The sequence below is a fragment of the Symphodus melops genome, assembly GCF_947650265.1.
Source record: "Symphodus melops genome assembly, chromosome: 1".
In the NCBI taxonomy this organism is placed as follows: Eukaryota; Metazoa; Chordata; class Actinopteri; order Labriformes; family Labridae; genus Symphodus; species Symphodus melops.
This window is the reverse complement of record NC_136691.1, coordinates 705,786-726,661: the sequence shown is the minus strand read 5'-3', so window position 1 is coordinate 726,661 and position 20,876 is coordinate 705,786. Positions and strand designations below refer to the sequence as shown.

The 20,876-nt window shown below is 46.2% G+C and overlaps 2 protein-coding genes across 2 annotated transcripts; both read left to right on the top strand.

The window, feature by feature from the left end:
- Nucleotides 1-314: 314 nt before the first annotated feature.
- On the top strand, nt 315-20,453 carry nmbr (neuromedin B receptor). The gene is made up of 4 exons (XM_079345371.1): nt 315-453; nt 981-1,196; nt 15,743-15,981; nt 19,171-20,453. Exons 1-4 carry the CDS (start codon nt 334-336, stop codon nt 19,352-19,354), a joined length of 759 nt encoding a protein of 252 aa, XP_079201497.1. The 5' UTR covers nt 315-333; the 3' UTR covers nt 19,355-20,453.
- On the top strand, nt 2,170-10,304 carry LOC306831997 (uncharacterized protein; the record flags this gene model as incomplete). Its single annotated transcript, XM_079356347.1, has 2 exons — nt 2,170-4,451; nt 8,610-10,304. The coding sequence occupies exons 1-2, from the start codon at nt 2,787-2,789 to the stop codon at nt 10,302-10,304; spliced, it is 3,360 nt and encodes a 1,119-aa protein (XP_079212473.1). The 5' UTR covers nt 2,170-2,786.
- Nucleotides 20,454-20,876: the final 423 nt, after the last annotated feature.

Below are 20,876 nucleotides of genomic sequence, written 5' to 3'. Positions count from 1 at the left end.
CGCAGCCGCTAACGCCGCCCCAAGACAAATTAGAATCCAGATTATGAGGTGATTTATATTTAACGGCGGCCTCCTTTTCTAATGGTTCCACTGAATAATGCAGAGATCTCCAGCCTTTAGACGTCTCATAAGTTATCACAGCTTCACTGTGTACAGTGTTTTTATATGATTTGAGTCCACGAATCAACACATCAACGTTTGTGTGTGAGCAGTAGAATTCAACGTGGTCATGAGGTAGGTGTCTCTGAGGTGTTGCCTTGTGTGAAAACACCTAAAGAGGTTTGTAATATTTCTCTGTGTCTCCCTGTCAGGTATAAGGCCATCGTGAACCCGATGGACATCCAGACGTCCAGCGCCGTCTTCTGGACGTGTCTGAAGGCGGTTTCTATCTGGCTGCTGTCCGTCCTGCTGGCTGTCCCCGAGGCCATTTTCTCTCAAGTTGTCACCTTGCAGGTAAACCCCCCCTCCCCCCCTCCTCTTTTACAAAAACGATGAAATGAAGGAGAACAAAGATGTGACATGATTCAACATCCTCTGCGTTTTGTTCCCCGCCTCTTTCTCATGGCGTTGAGTTATTCATCACGTGAACTCGCACAGATTTCTGAATCCACAGTCGATGAAGACGTCGTCTCGATAGATCAGAAACCCGTCGCGTGGCTGTGCAGAGTCGACAGTGTTTGTGACCTCGTGTCCTCTCAGACTGAATGCATCACTGCCACGTCGTCTCGCTAACTTCCCCCTGACGGCTATAAACCGTGTTCCAGGCAGATTTATGAACGACGAGCGCGACCGTTTAGCGCTGCAATCTGTTTGATGATCTTTTCTGATGTGTTGTTTCTGCTCTGCTCTCTCCTTCCTGTTCTCTCTCTTCCTCTGTATAGATGTACTTTATTGATCCCAAGCTGGGAAATCGTGGAAATTGTACCTGTACTTTACATTTTCCTTCGTTTTCTCTTCCTGCTCGTCTCGTCTCCTCTCAGGGTCAAAGGGAAAACACGAACGTCACCTTTGTGAACTGCGTGCCCTATCCGCTGTCCAATCAGATGCATCCAAAGATCCACTCGGTGATGATCTTTCTGGTTTACTTCCTAATCCCGCTCTCCATCATCTCGGTGTACTACTACCACATCGCCCGCACGCTCGTCAAGAGCGCTCACGACATGCCAGGCGAGGTCAGCGAGCACACCAAGAGACAGGTGAGTGAGCCGTGCTGTTTGTGCAGGTCGGTTTGTGCAGGTTGTGTCAACCTGCATGGAGGACTCAAGGCTGCTGTTGTTAGCAATGCTATCGTAACGTTAGCCACACTCTGCAGACTTTTTTGACCATCTGCAACACTGGAGTTCGACACATGGCCAGATTCAGTCGTGACCTCTGGAGCTGATTGCGCCACCTTCAGGCAATGCTCGAGAATTACACGTTAGTTCCACTTCCATCCCTCCAATAATCACAGCTTGGTTCAGTGGCCGAATGCTTGGACTACGAAGGTTCTCCTCTTACATCATGTGTTTCAGGATGATTATTATAATGTGCCGTTAAAGTTGAGTATTAGGAGCTTCAAACACTGGAGAGGTTCAACATCCTAAACAGACGTTCAACTATTAAAGTCATTCTGTCAGTGTCAGATGAATTTGTGCATTGATTGTAGGATGATGAGATAATAAACAAAGATGGTAGGTCTGGTCAAACCAAGCGTCAACTGCTAGTCTTGAAAAATAAAACTGATGCTGAAGTGTAACATCCTGCAGTACCTGGAGTGTCCACTAGAGGCTGGCTGCAGTACCTGGAGTGTCCACTAGAGGCTGGCTGCAGTACCTGGAGTGTCCACTAGAGGCTGGCTGCAGTTCCTGGAGTGTCCACTAGAGGCTGGCTGCAGTACCTGGAGTGTCCACTAGAGGCTGGCTGCAGCAGCACAGGAAGTCACATACACACCCATTCAAACAGCCTGTTTTTACAGCAGACATGAACATGTTTACAGCCTGCTTCAAAAAACCAAATAGGTGTGATTAGCTCATGTCTCCATCCACACACACTGTACGGGGGGAATGTTTTGATGACTCAGCAGTTCTGATTGGATGAAGGATCAGAGTTATTCACAATAAGGTTCAGCCCTCTGAGTCTGCCTTCTCACCGTAAACAATAGGACATGGAGCCAGAAAGCACAGAGTACACCCGAGCCCTTCCAGAGAGGGGGCGTGGTCAGACACAGCTCATTTGCATATTTAAAGCTACAGACACAGAAACAGCCTGTTCTGAGCAGGGCTGAAATAGAGGGGTTTATAGACATGATCAAATACAGGATCAGAGTGGATTTACAACAACACACTTCACACACATGATGAAGAGGAGCGAGGACACTGATTTCACCTGAAGAAGAGGAGATCATGTGACCTTTAAACACTTTAGAGATAATCTACCACTGAATGAGGATTAAACAGACAAAGACAATGAAACAGAAGTTGAAGAGTCAAATGTTAAGAGTTAAACGTGGAGCAGCTTTTAACCGAGGCTTCTCTGAAAACAAGGAAACTAATTTGAATCTTTCAGCGTTGCTCCTCTTCCTGTAATGAGTCGTAGTTTGATCAGCCCTCCCTCTTCTTCCTGCTCTCACAAACAGCCTGCTGCACCCTGTCCTCATATCTCCTGGTTCCCTCCCCTTCAGATCTACAGTTTATAGTTGGGTGTAACCAACAAGAGCTGCACAGTCACATGCTGTGTAGATCAGAGGTGAAACTTGTTTCAGTTATGAGGAAGTGAATCTCACACAGTCGTTGTTACAGAGAGGAGAAATGGCGCAGAAAGGAGTTCAGCTGGACCGGGAATCCTTCTCTTGTTCCATCTGTCTGGATCTCCTGAAGGATCCGAGGACTCTTAGCTGTGGACACAGCTACTGCATGAACTGTATTAAAGGACACTGGGATGCAGAGGATTATAAGGCAGTCTATACCTGTCCTCAGTGCAGAGAGGACTTCATACCGAGGCCTGTCCTGAAGAAAAACACCATGGTGGCAGATTTAGTGGAGGAGTTGAAGAAGACTGGACTCCAAGCTGCTCCTGCTGATCTCTGCTATGCTGGATCTGAAGACGTGGCCTGTGATGTCTGCACCGGGAGGAAACTGAAAGCCTGTAAGTCCTGTCTGCAGTGTCTGGCCTCTTACTGTCAGAATCACCTCCAGCCTCATTTAGAAGCAGCTGTCTTTAAGAAACACAAGCTGGTGGAGCCGTCCAAGAAGCTCCAGGAGAACGTGTGCTCTCGTCATGATGAGGTGATGAAGATGTTCTGTCGTACTGATCAGCAGTCTATCTGTCTCATCTGTTTAATGGACGAACACAAAGGTCACGACACAGTCTCAGCTGCAGGAGAAAGGAGCGAGAAGCAGAGAGAGCTCGAGGTGAGTCGACTAAACACCCAGCAGAGAATCCAGGACGGAGAGAAAGATGTGAAGCTGCTCCAACAGGAGGAGGAGGCTATCAATGGCTCTGCTGATAAAACAGTGAGGAACAGTGAGAAGATGTTCACTGAGCTGATCCGTCTCATGGAGAAAAGACGCTCTGATGTGAAGCAGCAGGTCAGATCCCAGCAGCAAACTGAAGTGAGTCGAGTCAGAGAGCGTCAGGAGAAGCTGGAGCAGGAGATCACTGAGCTGAAGAGGAAAGACGCTGAGATGGAGAAGCTGTCACACACACAGGACCACATCCAGTTTCTACAGGACTACCCCTCAGTGTCAGCACTCAGTGAATCTACACACTCATCCAGCATCAAGATCCGTCCTCTCAGGTACTTTGAGGACGTGACAGCAGCTGTGTCAGAAGTCAGAGATAAACTACAGGACGTCCTGACAGACAAATGGACAAACGTCTCACAGACACTGACTGAAGTGGATGTTTTACTGTCAGAACCAAAACCAGAGCCCAAGACCAGAGCTGAGTTCTTAAAATATTCATGTGACATCACACTGGATCCAAACACAGCATACACACTGCTGTTATTATCTGATGGGAACAGAAAAGCAACATATACAGATCAGACCCAGTCTCATTCTAGTCACCCAGACAGATTCACTGATTGTTTTCAGGTCCTGAGTAAAGAGAGTCTGACTGGACGTTGTTACTGGGAGGTCGAGTGGAGAGGATTAGGAGTTTATGTAGCAGTCACATACAAGAATATCAACAGAGCAGGGAGTGAGTGTAGATTTGGCTTTAATGACAAATCTTGGATGTTACGTTGTTCCAACAACAGTTATCACTTTTTTCACAACAAAGTCCAGACTCCTGTCTCAGGTCCTCAGTCCTCCAGAGTAGGAGTGTACCTGGATCACAGAGCAGGTATTCTGTCCTTCTACAGCATCTCTGAAACCATGACTCTCCTCCACAGAGTCCAGACCACATTCACTCAGCCTCTACATGCTGGACTCGGGGTTTATGGAGACTATGCTGAGTTGTGTAAACTGAAATAGACAGAAGTCATTTCAGGGACAGCAGATTTAATTCTGTGTTTAAACTCTGTGTGTGTGTGTGTGTGTGTGTGTGTGTGTGTGTGTGTGTGTGTGTGTGTGTGTGTGTGTGTGTGTGTGTGTGTGTGTGTGTGTGTGTGTGTGTGTGTGTGTGTGTAGCACATCTCTAAATAATATAAAGTGTGAAGCTGAATTTCACTCAGGGGATTAATAGTTAATAAAATCAATAGACTCTGGTGATCAGAAAAAATCTGTGGACAAAAGACAAAGACCACGACAACTATATAAGGATTTCTGTGTCTCTGATAATTGTTTGAGTTTATATATATATATATATATATATATATATATATATATATATAAAACATGGTGATGAGTGTTGATGTTTTAGAGTAAAACTTGTACATATTATAATCTTTAAATGTTGAAGAGTTCGTTTTTTTGCTCTTATAGTCCAAATGTTTGAAACGTTGTCCTGCTCTTATACTCTGATCATCTTTGCTGCCTGGGTGTTTAAATGTCTTTTAGTTGTGTGTGTGTGTGTGTGTGTGTGTGTGTGTGTGTGTGTGTGTGTGTGTGTGTGTGTGTGTGAGTGTGTGATGTGTTATATAAGCACAGGGAAACATGTTGGTGATTAAAACAGGAAAACATGGAGTGAAAATCAAACTGGGATCAATAAACAGATGATTGGCTGTTAATGGACTCCTGTTGTTCTTCTTCATGACTTGTCCTGCAGCTGTTTCATCCCTGAAAAACCAAAAACTTCTTTCTCACATACGTTTGTTTAGAACTGCAGGAAAAATAAAAAAAACAGTGCAAGAAATATAAGAAGGATCCTTTAAACGGGCTCCATCGTTCTGTTCCATCAGTGGAGACAGGAACAGTTAATAACCCTGTTTTTACAGCAGACATCAAGGTTCAAGGTTCAAGGTTTCTGAGTCAGTACCTGCAGGTGGATTTGCTGTGCAGATCCACAGGTAGATACAACATTATATGAAGGCAATTCAAAGGAAGGAGATAAGAAACCTGATCAAATCTGATCACAGAGAACAAACAGAGACGTGTTAAGAAGCTTCATTAATAAACAACCCGACGTGGTTAAAGTGCATCGTTCTGACGCCCACGCCGAACACTCCTCGGGTCTTATCTGTGGACTCATCATGTCCTCAGAGACAAGAGACCTGACCTGCTTTCAGGGAAACGGCTGCTTTACAGTAAGAAAGGAAGTTCAACACGTCCATAAAGACAATCCGTCTTTTTGTCTTCAGCGCCTCGCTCCGTCAGCGGACAGCTGAGTGACAGCTTCAAAACAAACATGTTGTGTGGTGCTCAGGTGTTTGACAGGAAGAGACATTAAAAACATCAATAAATCAGAGTGTGATCATTCAGGCCGAGGGTCAGTGAAGGGCAGCGACTTGGCAAGCGGTGTTGTGTTAGAATGCTAATGTTAGCACTCTTTAGTTAGCTGGTAGCTTCAATCACCTGTGTCCTACGTTGTTGTGTTAGCATGCTAATGTTAGCACTCTTTAGTTAGCTGGTTAGATAGATAGATAGATAGATAGATAGATAGATAGATAGATAGATAGATAGATAGATAGATACTTTATTGATCCCGAGGGAAATTCAAGGCATCCAGTAGCAGTATACAGACAGGCAGGACACAAGACATTAGTTACAATACACACCCGCTGTCCCCCCCCCCTCCTCTGTATACAATAATCCCCCAAACAAGATTTAGCAGCCCCTATGTGACTAAGAGTAAACATAATTACAGGTTAAACCTGTGCAGTTAGCATTAGCATTAGACCTGAAACTTATATAGCATAATGTACATAACCTGTGAAGGAGAGAAAAACATGTGTTGGTTAAAAGAGACCTGTAAACAGTTAAAGAGCCTTAGAAACAAAGTGCTGACCTTCTAGAAACTAGTTCCATGTGCATGTACAGAGGTGTTTGAGGTAGTGCCAGAGGTGTGAGTACAGTCATTAAACAGTCAATGCAGCGATGCAGACTGGGCCATTAAAGTGCTCAGCAACATAAAGGGGCAGTGATTAGCATTAAGTGTCCAAAACAATAAGGTGAAACCAGGAGTGATTAGGGTGATTATCATTAAAGTACCCAACTGTTAAGGAGCAGATTAGCATTAAGTGTTGAAGACAATAGAGTGAAACTTGACCTCGTTAGGGTGATCATGTCAACCATTACAGATGTAGCATAACACAACAGTAGGATGAAACCAGATGATTAGAGTGATTACCATGAAAGTGACCAGTGCTCAGTAAGGTGACTATCAATATGCATTAAAGTGTCCAACTGGAGGCTGACTCTGAGGTCAGTAGGAGGGGACGGATGGTGTCGAAAGCGCTTGAGAAATCAAAGAACATGATTCTCATCACGCTGCTCCCTTTGTCCAGATGAGAGTAAGCCCTGTGTAGAAGATAGAGGATGGCATCGTCCACGCCCACCTTTGCCTGGTATGCAAACTGCAGGGGGTCCTGTGCGTGTTGGACCTGGGGTCTTAGGTGTTGGAGCAGCAGCCGCTCAAAGGTCTTCATAACGTGGGATGTCAGAGCGATTGGTCTGAAGTCGCCTTGCTCACTGGGGTTTTTCTTCTTGGGGACCGGGGTGAGGCACATGGTCTTCCAGAGCACAGGAACCTTCCCGAGCCGCAGGCTCATGTTGAAGACGTGCTGAAGTGGCTCCCCCAGCTCAGCAGAGCAGGCCTTTAGCATCCTGGGACACACCTTGTCCGGGCCTGCTGCCTTCCTGGGGCGGACTCTCTTCAGCTCCTTGCTCACCTGGTCTCTGGTGATGGTGGGGGGAGGGGGAGTGAGAGGGAGGGAGGGGGTGTGTAGAGGGGTGCTGGGGGGACAGGCACTGGCTGCAGCGACGGGGCAGTCAAACCTGTTAAAAAACAAGTTGAGCTGGTTTGCTCTCTCAGGGTCCCCGTCTTCTGCGTTGTTGTTTTTCTTCTTGCAGCCTGTGATGGTTTTCATGCCCTCCCAGACCTCCCTCGTATTGGGAGGGCATGAAAACCATCACAGGCTGCATGATGAGATAATAAACAAAGATGGCAGGTCTAGTCAAACCAAGCGTCAACTGCCAGTCTTGAAAAATGAAACTGATGCTGAAGTTCAACATCCTGCAGTTCCTGGAGTGTCCACTAGAGGCTGGCTGCAGTACCTGGAGTGTCCACTAGAGGCTGGCTGCAGTTCCTGGAGTGTCCACTAGAGGCTGGCTGCAGTACCTGGAGTGTCCACTAGAGGCTGGCTGCAGCAGCACAGGAAGTCACATACACACCCATTCAAACAGCCTGTTTTTACAGCAGACATGAACATGTTTACAGCCTGCTTCAAAAAACCAAATAGGTGTGATTAGCTCATGTCTCCATCCACACACACTGTACGGGGGGAATGTTTTGATGACTCATCAGTTTTGATTGGATGAAAGATCAGAGTTATTCACAATAAGGTTCAGCCCTCTGAGTCTGCCTTCTCACCGTAAACAATAGGACATGGAGCCAGAAAGCACCGAGTACACCCGAGCCCTTCCAGAGAGGGGGCGTGGTCAGACACAGCTCATTTACATATTTAAAGCTACAGACACAGAAACAGCCTGTTCTGAGCAGGGCTGAAATAGAGGGGTTTATAGACATGATCAAATACAGGATCAGAGTGGATTTACAACAACACACTTCACACACATGATGAAGAGGAGCGAGGACACTGATTTCACCTGAAGAAGAGGAGGAGGAGGTCATGTGACCTTTAAACACTTTTCAGATAATCTACCACTCAATGAGGATTAAAGAGACAAAGACAATGAAACAGAAGTTGAAGAGTCAAATGTTAAGAGTTAAACGTGGAGCAGCTTTTAACCGAGGCTTCTCTGAAAACAAGGAAACTAAGTTGAATCTTTCAGCGTTGCTCCTCTTCCTGTAATGAGTCGTAGTTTGATCAGCCCTCCCTCTTCTTCCTGCTCTCACACACAGCCTGTTGCACTTTGTCCTCATATCTCCTGGTTCCCTCCCCTTCAGATCTACAGTTTATAGTTGGGTGTAACCAACAAGAGCTGCACAGTCACATGCTTAGTGGATAAGAGGTGAAACTTGTTTCAGAGGAAGTGAATCTCACACAGTCGTTGTTACAGAGAGGAGAAATGGCGCAGAAAGGAGTTCAGCTGGACTGGGAATCCATCTCTTGTTCCATCTGTCTGGATCTCCTGAAGGATCCGGTGACTCTTAGCTGTGGACACAGCTACTGCATGAACTGTATTAAAGGACACTGGGATACAGAGGATTATAAGGCAGTCTATACCTGTCCTCAGTGCAGAGAGGAATTCATACCGAGGCCTGTCCTGAAGAAAAACACCATGTTGGCAGATTTAGTGGAGAAGCTGAAGAAGACTGGACTCCAAGCTGCTCCTGCAGATCACTGCTATGCTGGATCTGAAGACGTGGCCTGTGATGTCTGCACCGGGAGGAAACTGAAAGCCTGTAAGTCCTGTCTGCAGTGTCTGGCCTCTTACTGTCAGAATCACCTCCAGCCTCATTTAGAAGCAGCTGTCTTTAAGAAACACAAGCTGGTGGAGCCGTCCAAGAAGCTCCAGGAGAACGTGTGCTCTCGTCATGATGAGGTGATGAAGATGTTCTGTCGTACTGATCAGCAGTCTATCTGTCTCATCTGTTTAATGGACGAACACAAAGGTCACGTCACAGTCTCAGCTGCAGCAGAAAGGAGCGAGAAGCAGAGAGAGCTCGAGGTGAGTCGACTAAACACCCAGCAGAGAATCCAGGACGGAGAGAAAGATGTGAAGCTGCTCCAACAGGAGGTGGAGGCTATCAATGGCTCTGCTGATAAAACAGTGAGGAACAGTGAGAAGATGTTCACTGAGCTGATCCGTCTCATGGAGAAAAGACGCTCTGATGTGACGCAGCAGGTCAGATCCCAGCAGCAAACTGAAGTGAGTCGAGTCAGAGAGCGTCAGGAGAAGCTGGAGCAGGAGATCACTGAGCTGAAGAGGAAAGACGCTGAGATGGAGAAGCTGTCACACACACAGGACCACATCCAGTTTCTACAGGACTACCCCTCAGTGTCAGCACTCAGTGAATCTACACACTCATCCAGCATCAAGATCCGTCCTCTGAGGTACTTTGAGGACGTGACAGCAGCTGTGTCAGAAGTCAGAGATAAACTACAGGACGTCCTGACAGACAAATGGACAAACGTCTCACAGACACTGACTGAAGTGGATGTTTTACTGTCAGGGCCAGAGTACATGACCAGAGCTGAGTTCTTAAAATATTCATGTGACATCACACTGGATCCAAACACAGCACATACAAAGCTGTTATTATCTGATGGGAACAGAAAAGCAACATTAACAGATCAGACCCAGTCTTATTCTAGTCACCCAGACAGATTCACTGGATGTCCTCAGGTCCTGAGTAAAGAGAGTCTGACTGGACGTTGTTACTGGGAGGTGGAGTGGAGAGGATTAGGAGTTAATGTAGCAGTCACATACAAGAATATCAACAGAACAGAGAGAGAGTGTGAATTTGGACATAATGACAAATCTTGGATGTTACGTTGTTCCATCTTAGGTTATAACTTTTATCACAACAATGTCGAGACTCCTGTCTCAGGTCCTCGGTCCTCCAGAGTAGGAGTGTACCTGGATCACAGAGCAGGTATTCTGTCCTTCTACAGCATCTCTAAAACCATGACTCTCCTCCACAGAGTCCAGACCACATTCACTCAGCCTCTACATGCTGGACTCAAGGTTTATCTGAATCCTTTTAGCATAGCAGGTTCTTCAAGTAGAGTCTCTGCTGAGTTGTGTAAACTGAAATAGACATTCAGTCATGTCAGGGACAGCAGATATAATTATGTGTAACTGTGTGTGTGTGTGTGTGTGTGTGTGTGTGTGTGTGTGTGTGTGTGTCTAAATAATATAAAGTGTGAAGCTGATTTTCACTCAGGGGATTAATAGTTAATAAAATAAAATAAATAGACTCTGGTGATCAGAAAAAATCTGTGGACGAAAGACAAAGACCACGACAACTATATAAGGATTTCTGTGTCTCTGATAATTGTCTGAGTTGATATATATATATATATATATATATATATATATATATACATATATATAACATGGTGATGAGTGTTGATGTTAAACTTGTACATATTATAATCTTTAAATGTTGAAGAGTTCGTCTTTTTGCTCTTATAGTCCAAATGTTTGAAACGTTGTCCTGCTCTTATACTCTGATCATCTTTGCTGCCTGGGTGTTTAAATGTCTCTTAGTTGTGTGTGTGTGTGTGTGAGTGTGTGTGTGTGTGTGTGTGTGTGTGTGTGTGTGTGTGTGTGTGTGTGTGTGTGTGTGTGATGTGTTATATAAGCACAGGGAAACATGTTGGTGATTAAAAGAGGAAAACATGGAGTGAAAATCAAACTGGGATCAATAAACAGATGATTGGCTGTTAATGGACTCCTGTTGTTCTTCTTCATGACTTGTCCTGCAGCTGTTTCATCACTGAAGAACCAAAAACTTCTTTCTCACATACGTTTGTTTAGAACTGCAGGAAAAAAAAAAACAGTGCAAGAAATATAAGAAGGATCCTTTAAACGGGCTCCATCGCTCTGTTCCATCAGTGGAGACAGGAACAGTTAATAACCCTGTTTTTACAGCAGACATCAAGGTTCAAGGTCTCTGTATCAGTACCTGCAGGTGGATTTGCTGTGCAGACAGGATCAGTGATCCACAGGTAGATACAACATTATATGAAAGCAATTCAAAGGAATGAGATAAGAAACCTGATCAAATCTGATCACAGAGAACAAACAGAGACGTGTTAAGAAGCTTCATTAATAAACAACCTGACGTGGTTAAAGTGCATCGTTCTGACGTCCACGCCGAACACTCCTCGGGTCTTATCTGTGGACTCATCATGTCCTCAGAGACAAGAGACCGGACCTGCTTTCAGGGAAACGGCTGCTTTACAGTAAGAAAGGAAGTTCAACACGTCCATAAAGACAATCCGTCTTTTTGTCTTCAGCGCCTCGCTCCGTCAGCGGACAGCTGAGTGACAGCTTCAAAACAAACATGTCGTGTGGTGCTCAGGTGTTTGACAGGAAGAGACATTAAAAACATCAATAAATCAGAGTGAGATCATTCAGGCTGAGGGTCAGTGAAGGGCAGCGACTCTGATCGGACTCTATAACAGCTTTCAGAGAATGATTAACGCCACCGTGCAGATCATGACGGAGGCAGGAAGTGACATCACTGTCAGACATGAGTCAGCTTTTTGTACACACAGCGATCCAACACGTGAAATAATTAGTGGACATTCAGCCGCTGGCTCGGACCCCTCGCTCTGCAGACGCCGTTCTCTGTCCTGAACTCTGCTTCCTGTGTTTCTGAGAGACGCTGCAGCAGCAGCTGTCAGGGCAGCTGAGTGACAGCCGCTGAATTCAACAAAATGATAGCACACATTCAGTGTGTGTGTGTCAGTGAGAGTGTGTGTGTGTGTCAGTGAGAGTGTGTGTGGTTTGTTTTCAGGTGATGTAGAGTGAGAGATGCTCAGATCACTGAGAGCTAGCAGGCAGCCGTACACACACTGATATACTGCACTAAAAAAAAACACACACACACACACACACACACACAGAGCGCTCTTCTGCTGATCAGCGGGGGAGCACCCTGATTAACACCTTCACCTGTGTCCTGCATTGTAGTGTTAGCATGCTAATGTTAGCACTCTTTAGTTAGCTGGTAGCTTCAATCACCTGTGTCCTGTGTTGTTGTGTTAGCATGCTAATGTTAGCGCTCTTTAGTTAGCTGGTAGCTTCAATCACCTGTGTCCTACGTTGTTGTGTTAGCATGCTAATGTTAGCGCTCTTTAGTTAACTGGTAGCTTCAGTCACCTGTGTCCTGCATTGTTGTGTTAGCATGCTAATGTTAGCACTCTTTAGTTAGCTGGTAGCTTCAATCACCTGTGTCCTGTGTTGTTGTGTTAGCATGCTAATGTTAGCACTCTTTAGTTAGCTGGAAGCTTCAATCACCTGTGTCCTGCGTTGTTGTGTTAGCATGCTAATGTTAGCACTCTGTAGTTAGCTGGTAGCTTCATGTAAACTGACACAGAATGATCTAAAAACTCTTCATCTAAATAATCAGTGAGTATGTTCTTCTTCTTCTTGACTCAAACAGCTTTTATACACAAGGGGAGGAGCCATGTAAACACAGCTCTGACAACAACACAGCCAGCAGGACTCCAGCTTCTCCCTCACTGGAGACAGTCAGGACTCACACACACACACACACACACACACACACACATCAGTGCGTTGAAGTGAAATTAAAAACTGTTGAGAAGTGTCGACTCGGCGTCCTCTGAAAGTCTCTGATGTAATATGTCTTTGTCTCTTCCTGTCCTTCACAATAAAAGCATCAAAATTGACTGACATCATCTCCCCGCAGGAGCGTAAATCAACTCTTCCTTTAATAACTCGCTGCTGCGCCTCCTCCTCCTCCTCCTCCTCCTCCTCCTCCTCCTCCTCCTCCCCCTCCTCCTCCTCTCTGCAGAGACGTCCTCATCAGTCACTGAGCGTCTCTCGATGTTTTCTTTTCTTTTTAATCTCATGTGAGCTGTTCGGTGTTCTTCTTCACAGCACTTTGGTCGACTGTGTTTAAAGTGCTTAACAAATGAAGTGTGATTTGGCGTGGGTCACGTGAGCGAGCTGAGCGAGCTGAGAGGTGTGGCGTGAAGCGTCCTCAGGGCTCCGCTGCTCTTTCCCGTTGTTCGCTCTGTGATCTGAACGGAGCCGGCAGCCGTTCAAAACATTTCCAAACAACTTTGGATTGTTTGTGTTTTTCAGCGGACGGCGAACACGCGTTCAGATCGTTCTGGTACGAGATGATGATGTTTACGCTGCGTTTCCCCTTCAAGGCCGTCCAGCCTGTACTCTGCACGCCGCAGACCCTCAGCTCCACGCCGCCGTCATCTGCCACGCTAATCAATGCTCCAGCATCCACAGCCCGCGCTGCCGTCTGTACCAGCTGATCGTCTGACAGGAAGTTCACCAAGACACGCCACAAATAGACTCACACACACACACACACACACACAGAGACACACACACACATACACACACACACACACACAGAGACACACACACACACACACAGAGACACACACACACACACACAGAGACACACACACACATACACACACACACACACACAGAGACACACACACACATACACACACACACAGAGACACACACACACACACACACACACACACACACAGAGACACACACACACACACACAGAGACACACACACACATACACACACACACACACACAGAGACACACACACACACACACACACACACACAGAGACACACACACACATACACACACACACACACACAGAGACACACACACACACACACACACAGAGACACACACACACACACACAGAGACACACACACACATACACACACACACACACACAGAGACACACACACACACACACACACACACACAGACACACACACACAGAGACACACTCACACACACACAGAGACACACACACACATACACACACACACACACACAGAGACACACACACACATACACACACACACAGAGACACACACACACACACACACACACACACACACACACACACACACACACACACACACACACACACACACACACACACTTCAGTATAAACTGCTCGAGGGTTTTTTTTTACTTTTGTCGGTTTCATGAATAAACATGAACTGTAGTCTTAGTTTTAAATCAGAGACTGTTGTGTGTGTGTGAAGTGCAGTGTGTACTGATTGTTGTGTGTTGATCTGCTCTGTGTGTGTGTGTGTGTGTATGTGTGTGTGTGTGTGTGTGTGTGTTGCTCAGCAGGTGAAGACACTGTTGCTCTCTTTGATCCTCTGCAGCTGTTGTGTGAATGCTCGCTGTGATTAGCTCGTTAGTAGAAAGAGAACACACACACACACACACACACACACACACACACACACACACACACACACACACTGTCTCCTTTTTTGTGATTTGTAAAGGTGGGCAACATTAGCTTCCCAGACTGTGCGCTCTGATTGGCTGTTGTAGGTCTCTTGGGCCGCTCTGCAGGATGAACATTTATCATCATGAGCTGATGAGACAGACGTCTGCACACACTCACGGCTCTGAAGGCAGCTGCAAGTGTGTGTGTGTGTGTGTACTGAACACACACACACACACACATAAAAGTATTTATACACATAATTAACATCCTCCAGCCGAGGTGTGTCTGCAGCTGCAGGTGTCTGAGGGCACGTTGGGAAGAACGCCAAACTGGCGGGCAGCAAGCAGGACTCAGCAGCCTGCCTCCACTTCCTGTTATCAAATGTGCTGCTTCCTGTCTTTGAGAGGGGAGACCTGATTCTCCCACAGCCTCCTCCTCCTGGTCTACAGTCTGACCTCCTCCTGGTCTACAGTCGGACCTCCTCCTGGTCTACAGTCTGACCTCCTCCTGGTCTACAGTCTGACCTCCTCCTGGTCTACAGTCTGACCTCCTCCTGGTCTACAGTCTGACCTCCTCCTGGTCTACAGTCTGACCTCCTCCTGGTCTACAGTCTGACCTCCTCCTGGTCTACAGTCTGACCTCCTCCTGGTCTACAGTTGGACCTCCTCCTGGTCTACAGTTGGACCTCCTCCTGGTCTACAGTCTGACCTCCTCCTGGTCTACAGTCTGACCTCCTCCTGGTCTACAGTCGGTCCTGGTCTGTGCAGGACACAGAGAAGCACTTTAAAAACAACACTGTTGACATTTCCGTGTTTGTTTGTTTGGAGTGGTTGCGTGCACAGTTGACCTTTCGATGACCTCTGCAAAGGGCTCGAGTGACATCACTGACCTTTTCATCCGTCTCCTGACAACGTCTCAGCGTCCGCCTGACAAGGTCAATCTCCTCGTCCTGTCCTCTGCACGCCGTGCGCTCAGACTGTTTGATGATTGGAGGAGGAAATGTACCTGCTCGAGCATCATTACATGTTCCAGCCGATGTTAAATAATTGATTTTGATTATTTCAATGTTCTGACTATCTGATTGATTTGCTTTAATCAGAATCAACGGGGTTAATTAACTGATCAGATCAGGGTCTCCTTCCTTCATCCTTCCACAGCTTTAATGTGTTCAATGATTAGACTTGGTGCAGCGCTGGTTGTGACTTGTGTGATCGACTCTCGTCCCAGCTGATTCTTTTTGTGTCTCCTCCTTTAGATGGAGACGAGGAAGCGTCTGGCGAAGATCGTGTTGGTGTTCGTCGGCCTGTTCGCCCTCTGCTGGTTCCCCAACCACGTGCTCTACATGTACCGCTCCTTCCACTACCACCAGATGGACCTGTCGCTGGCTCACCTCGTCATCACCCTGCTGGCCAGAGTGCTCAGCTTCTCCTCGTCCTGCGTCAACCCCTTCGCCCTCTACCTGCTGAGCGAGAGCTTCCGACGGCACTTCAACAGGTCGGAGCTCTGATCCCCAAAAAAACACCTGATTGATTCTGCAGTGCTTCATTTACGACGCCAAAAATCAGAGATCCAGAGCTTTTAGGGTGTGAAGAGACAGAAACCAGAGGAGAGGAAACACAGACAGCCATGTCAGAGCTGTTCAGAGAGTAAAAATAGAAAAAGGAGGAACACAAAACTTTTGTGAAGGCGAAGAAGTAAAAGTGAAATCGGGGGGAAAAGCAGGAGTACAAATGTGGAGAAGACAGAAGCACAGAGTCAGGGAGACAAAAAAGAGAAATAGAGGAAATGAATAGGAATGAAAGTAGCGATGAGCTGTTGAGTTTCAGCATTAAAACGAAGCAGGTTTACATCACCTGACGACCTGCTCAAAGGTTAGAACGCAGAAAGCTTTACAGACCCATGCAGAGCTGGCTAAACACTGAAGCTACAGTGTCCACCGCATGCAGAGCTGGCTAAACACTGAAGCTACAGTGTCCACCACATGCAGAGCTGGCTAAACACTGAAGCTACAGTGTCCACCACATGTAGAGCTGGCTAAACACTGAAGCTACAGTGTCCACCACATGCAGAGCTGGCTAAACACTGAAGCTACAGTGTCCACCACATGCAGAGCTGGCTAAACACTGAAGCTACAGTGTCTCTACATGCAGAGCTGGCTAAACACTGAAGCTACAGTGTCCACCACATGCAGAGCTGGCTAAACACTGAAGCTACAGTGTCTCTACATGCAGAGCTGGATAAACACTGAAGCTACAGTGTCCACCACATGCAGAGCTGGCTAAACACTGAAGCTACAATGTCTCTACATGCAGAGCTGGATAAAGGTGTCAGAGTTACATTCTGCTCCTATAAAGCAAAAGGGTTCAGATCCAATGGGCTGAATGCAGATGAGATTTGTTCTCTGACAGGCTGAAAATGTGTCGAGCAGAAGAAATGAATTCAGGGACAGAATGAACTCAGCTTCTAAATGAAGTAATAATGGCCTTAAGTCGTCTTTTCAGTGCTCCTATTTCCACTAAAGCTCCTGCAGCTTATCATTCTCTACTTCAGCATGATGGAAAAACCTGTCACACTCCATCCACACAATCCTGGCCCAGGTCTGACAGTCACACTGAGCACCGTCTCCTCAGGATAACATTGTGCTTCCAATCTGGGCGAGATTCGGTGGTCAATTCCCTGACACGTCAGGAGCGTTAAAGAAAATTGGAAAAAGAAGTTGCGCCTTCAGGCAGCAATTATAAGACAGCTGTAGTAGAGAGGGTTGGAATCATTGTACTGTCTTTGGGTTTCTTTCTCATAAATCAAAAGAAGTCACAACTGAACTGTTTCCATCAGTGAACCTCTAATGTCAAACTCATTGAGCTACCAACCAGCTGCTATTTCCCAGAAAGCATTTATCAGCAAAACCTCAATAATCTACAATCAACACATCTGTCAGACCACCACAACAACCACAATCTACACATCTGTCAGACCACCACAACAACCACAATCTACACATCTGTCAGACCACCACATCAACCACAATCTACACATCTGTCAGACCACCACAATCTACACATCTGTCAGACCACCACATCAACCACAATCTACACATCTGTCAGACCACCACATCAACCACAATCTACACATCTGTCAGACCACCACATCAACCACAATCTACACATCTGTCAGACCACCACATCAACCACCATCTACACATCTGTCAGACCACCACATCAACCACAATCTACACATCTGTCAGACCACCACATCAACCACAATCTACACATCTGTCAGACCACCACATCAACCACAATCTACACATCTGTCAGACCACCACAACAACAACCACAATCTACACATCTGTCAGACCACCACAACAACCACAATCTACACATCTGTCAGACCACCACATCAACCACAATCTACACATCTGTCAGACCACCACATCAACCACCATCTACACATCTGTCAGACCACCACATCAACCACAATCTACACATCTGTCAGACCACCACATCAACCACAATCTACACATCTGTCAGACCACCACATCAACCACAATCTACACATCTGTCAGACCACCACAATCTACACATCTGTCAGACCACCACAATCTACAATCTGTCAGACCACCACATCAACCACAATCTACACATCTGTCAGACCACCACATCAACCACAATCTACACATCTGTCAGACCACCACAACAACCACAATCTACACATCTGTCAGACCACCACAACAACCACAATCTACACATCTGTCAGACCACCACATCAACCACAATCTACACATCTGTCAGACCACCACAATCTACACATCTGTCAGACCACCACAATCTACAATCTGTCAGACCACCACATCAACCACAATCTACACATCTGTCAGACCACCACATCAACCACAATCTACACATCTGTCAGACCACCACAACAACCACAATCTACACATCTGTCAGACCACCACATCAACCACAATCTGTCGTCAAAGATTTGACTACATGGACTCGGCCCCTGATAGTCGGATCATCACTTTGGTTCAGGTTTTGTTTGCATGCAGAAAAACAAACCCTCTTTTGTTAAAAGCTGAACAATCAGAACACGTTGACCAACATGCAATCTTAAAACTAAAGAGCCAATAAAAACCACATCATTTAATGTGTATTGGTTTTTTAAATTGGCATGATTTCAGAAAACATTCAGGTGTTATACAACGTGTCTCCTTCCTGGAGCTTTGTTGGTTTCCAAAAACAACCAGCTGGTGAGAAATGAAGGCTTGGCCCAGATACTGCCCATCGTTTATCTAAATATTGCTTGGCTTCACTAGAAGTCCCAGAGCTCTTTGGCTGAGGCCCCGGAGCCTCATTCATCATAAGACAATAAACCCAGGCTGTCTGTGAGTGATTTATTTAACAATGAAGATCCTTTATAGCTGCTGGGATCCAGCTGCAGTAAACAATAATCAATTATCTGCACAGTCTTTATCTACACATGCAAAAATCATTCTCTACAAAAAGCATCCGAGCATCAGTTTGATATGTTGTGACTTCTTCTTTCACAGTTAATGGTAATGATGTGATTCATCCAGAGACCTGAACGCGTCGACTGTTCTTTAAAAAAAAGACTTTCAAAGACTTTGGAATTCAAACTCTGCTTGTCGAGGAAGCTTCCTTTACTGTCTTCTCTTCTTCTCTTCAGTCAGCTGCGATGTGGTCGGGGTCCCCGGCCGGAGCGCCAGGCCAGCTACCTGCACAGCACCTCGCACATCCGCCTCACCTCCATCAAGAAGAACATGCCCGCCGCCGCCACTGCTGCCACCGCCGCCACCGCCGCCACTCCAGCAGCCAACGGAAACTCCAGCAGGCAAGAAGTGGCTCTGTGACCTGGGGTGGCAGTGACACCAGAGGAGGGACTCTGAGGTAGAGTGGGTTTAAGGGTAGAACGGACCATAACAGACCTTCTACCAGTTTGATGATTGTACCAGTTGTGTCTGTCAAAGTGGACTTGGTCATCTACATCCTCAACTTGGCTGAAAAAAACAAAAAGTGCCTCCTGGAAAGACACTGAGGGATCGGCCCCAAGCTGAAAGGACTTCACATTTCTCTCAGGCACCTCTTCTTCAAATCCAAGGCTGATGAACGGACCGCCTCCGATACAGCATGGACGCCACGCTAGCATGTCTGCTGTGGACGCTTGTTTCTCTGTGTAAAGTTGTTGGTGTGTTCAATGTCGAGTGTTTCTAAAAAAAAAGTCATCGAGCTGATGACTGCATAGATTCAGAGAGGGGGGGGGGGGGGGGGGGGTCTGCTGCTCATCACGGTATTCAAGGACTTTGTGGGTATTCCTTGGGACCATGTGACCAGTTTCAGGATGGGCTCTCTCTGAATTCTTGATATTTTTTTAAGATTAATTGAACGCATTTGAAGCAAGTTTTAAAAAAAAAAAAAAAAAGTACCAGAAGTTTTGCAAACCAAAATGTCTCGCTGTGTGGAGAAAATCCTAAATGGTAAATGTCTTACTTGTGGTTTCTCTGTTCCTCTGTGTATCCACCAAATACAAACTGTTCAGAAGCTTCCTGCAGATGTTTCTACTGGAGCTTTTGTCTCCATGTCGACGTCTTATCAACGGAAGCAAGTGCAAAACTGAAAACGTCCTCAAACAACCTTCCTGGAAATTTGAGGTTTTTGGAGCGTCTGCTTTGATTTCAAACCCTGATCTGTGAGTGTGTTCTCACTTGGGGGGGCGTTTGTGTCTTTGTCGCCCTGCTTCTTGTAAAGGACGAGGATCTTGTGCAGGATGGCGCTCATGTGAAGCTGTAAGCAGCTGTGTGAGCGTCGTGGAGCTACATTAAAGTATGACGGGTTACTCGTGTCAGCAGACGCTCCGGTGTTTCTGAATCAGACAACCAGGCGGGTTTACAAAGAAATGAGCCAATGTTCCCCAAACGACCGCAGCGTAGATGATTTCAATCCAAACAAAAAGCAACAGCGCACAAAGATGCCATTTTTCCTGAAGCGCTGTTTCTTTGTTGTTAATTCGACGTTGTCTTTTTGATTCTTTAGCGCGGGATGATTAGACACAACAGACCCTCAGAACCAATCATATCCCAAATATTCCTTAAAGAAGCAGTGACTGGTGTGTGCCACGTTGAACAGAGAGGATTCTGGGGGATGCACAGAAGAGCAGATTGTGTTGCTGCTTTAGCATGACAGGCGTGTCAGCAGGTCGATGTTCTGTACTTTCCAAACGATGTACTTTTGATACGTCTCGATCTTTTCTGTCTCTTCTTCTTCTTCTAAATGATCGATGTGTTTTTCAGTGGCGGGCATGTTTCACACCGCGTGTCGACAAATGAGGCTTGAAACCTCACAAACATACGTGATAAATGTTTCTACACGGGCACA

Excerpts from the sequence above, each read along its gene's own strand:
- nmbr (XM_079345371.1), top strand. The coding sequence starts at position 334 with ATGGACATCCAGACGTCCAGCGCCGTCTTCTGGACGTGTCTGAAGGCG. Across the intron at positions 454-980 it reads CTCAAGTTGTCACCTTGCAG|GGTCAAAGGGAAAACACGAA; the intron begins GTAAACCCCCCC and ends GTCTCCTCTCAG. Across the intron at positions 15,982-19,170 it reads TTCCGACGGCACTTCAACAG|TCAGCTGCGATGTGGTCGGG; the intron begins GTCGGAGCTCTG and ends TCTTCTCTTCAG.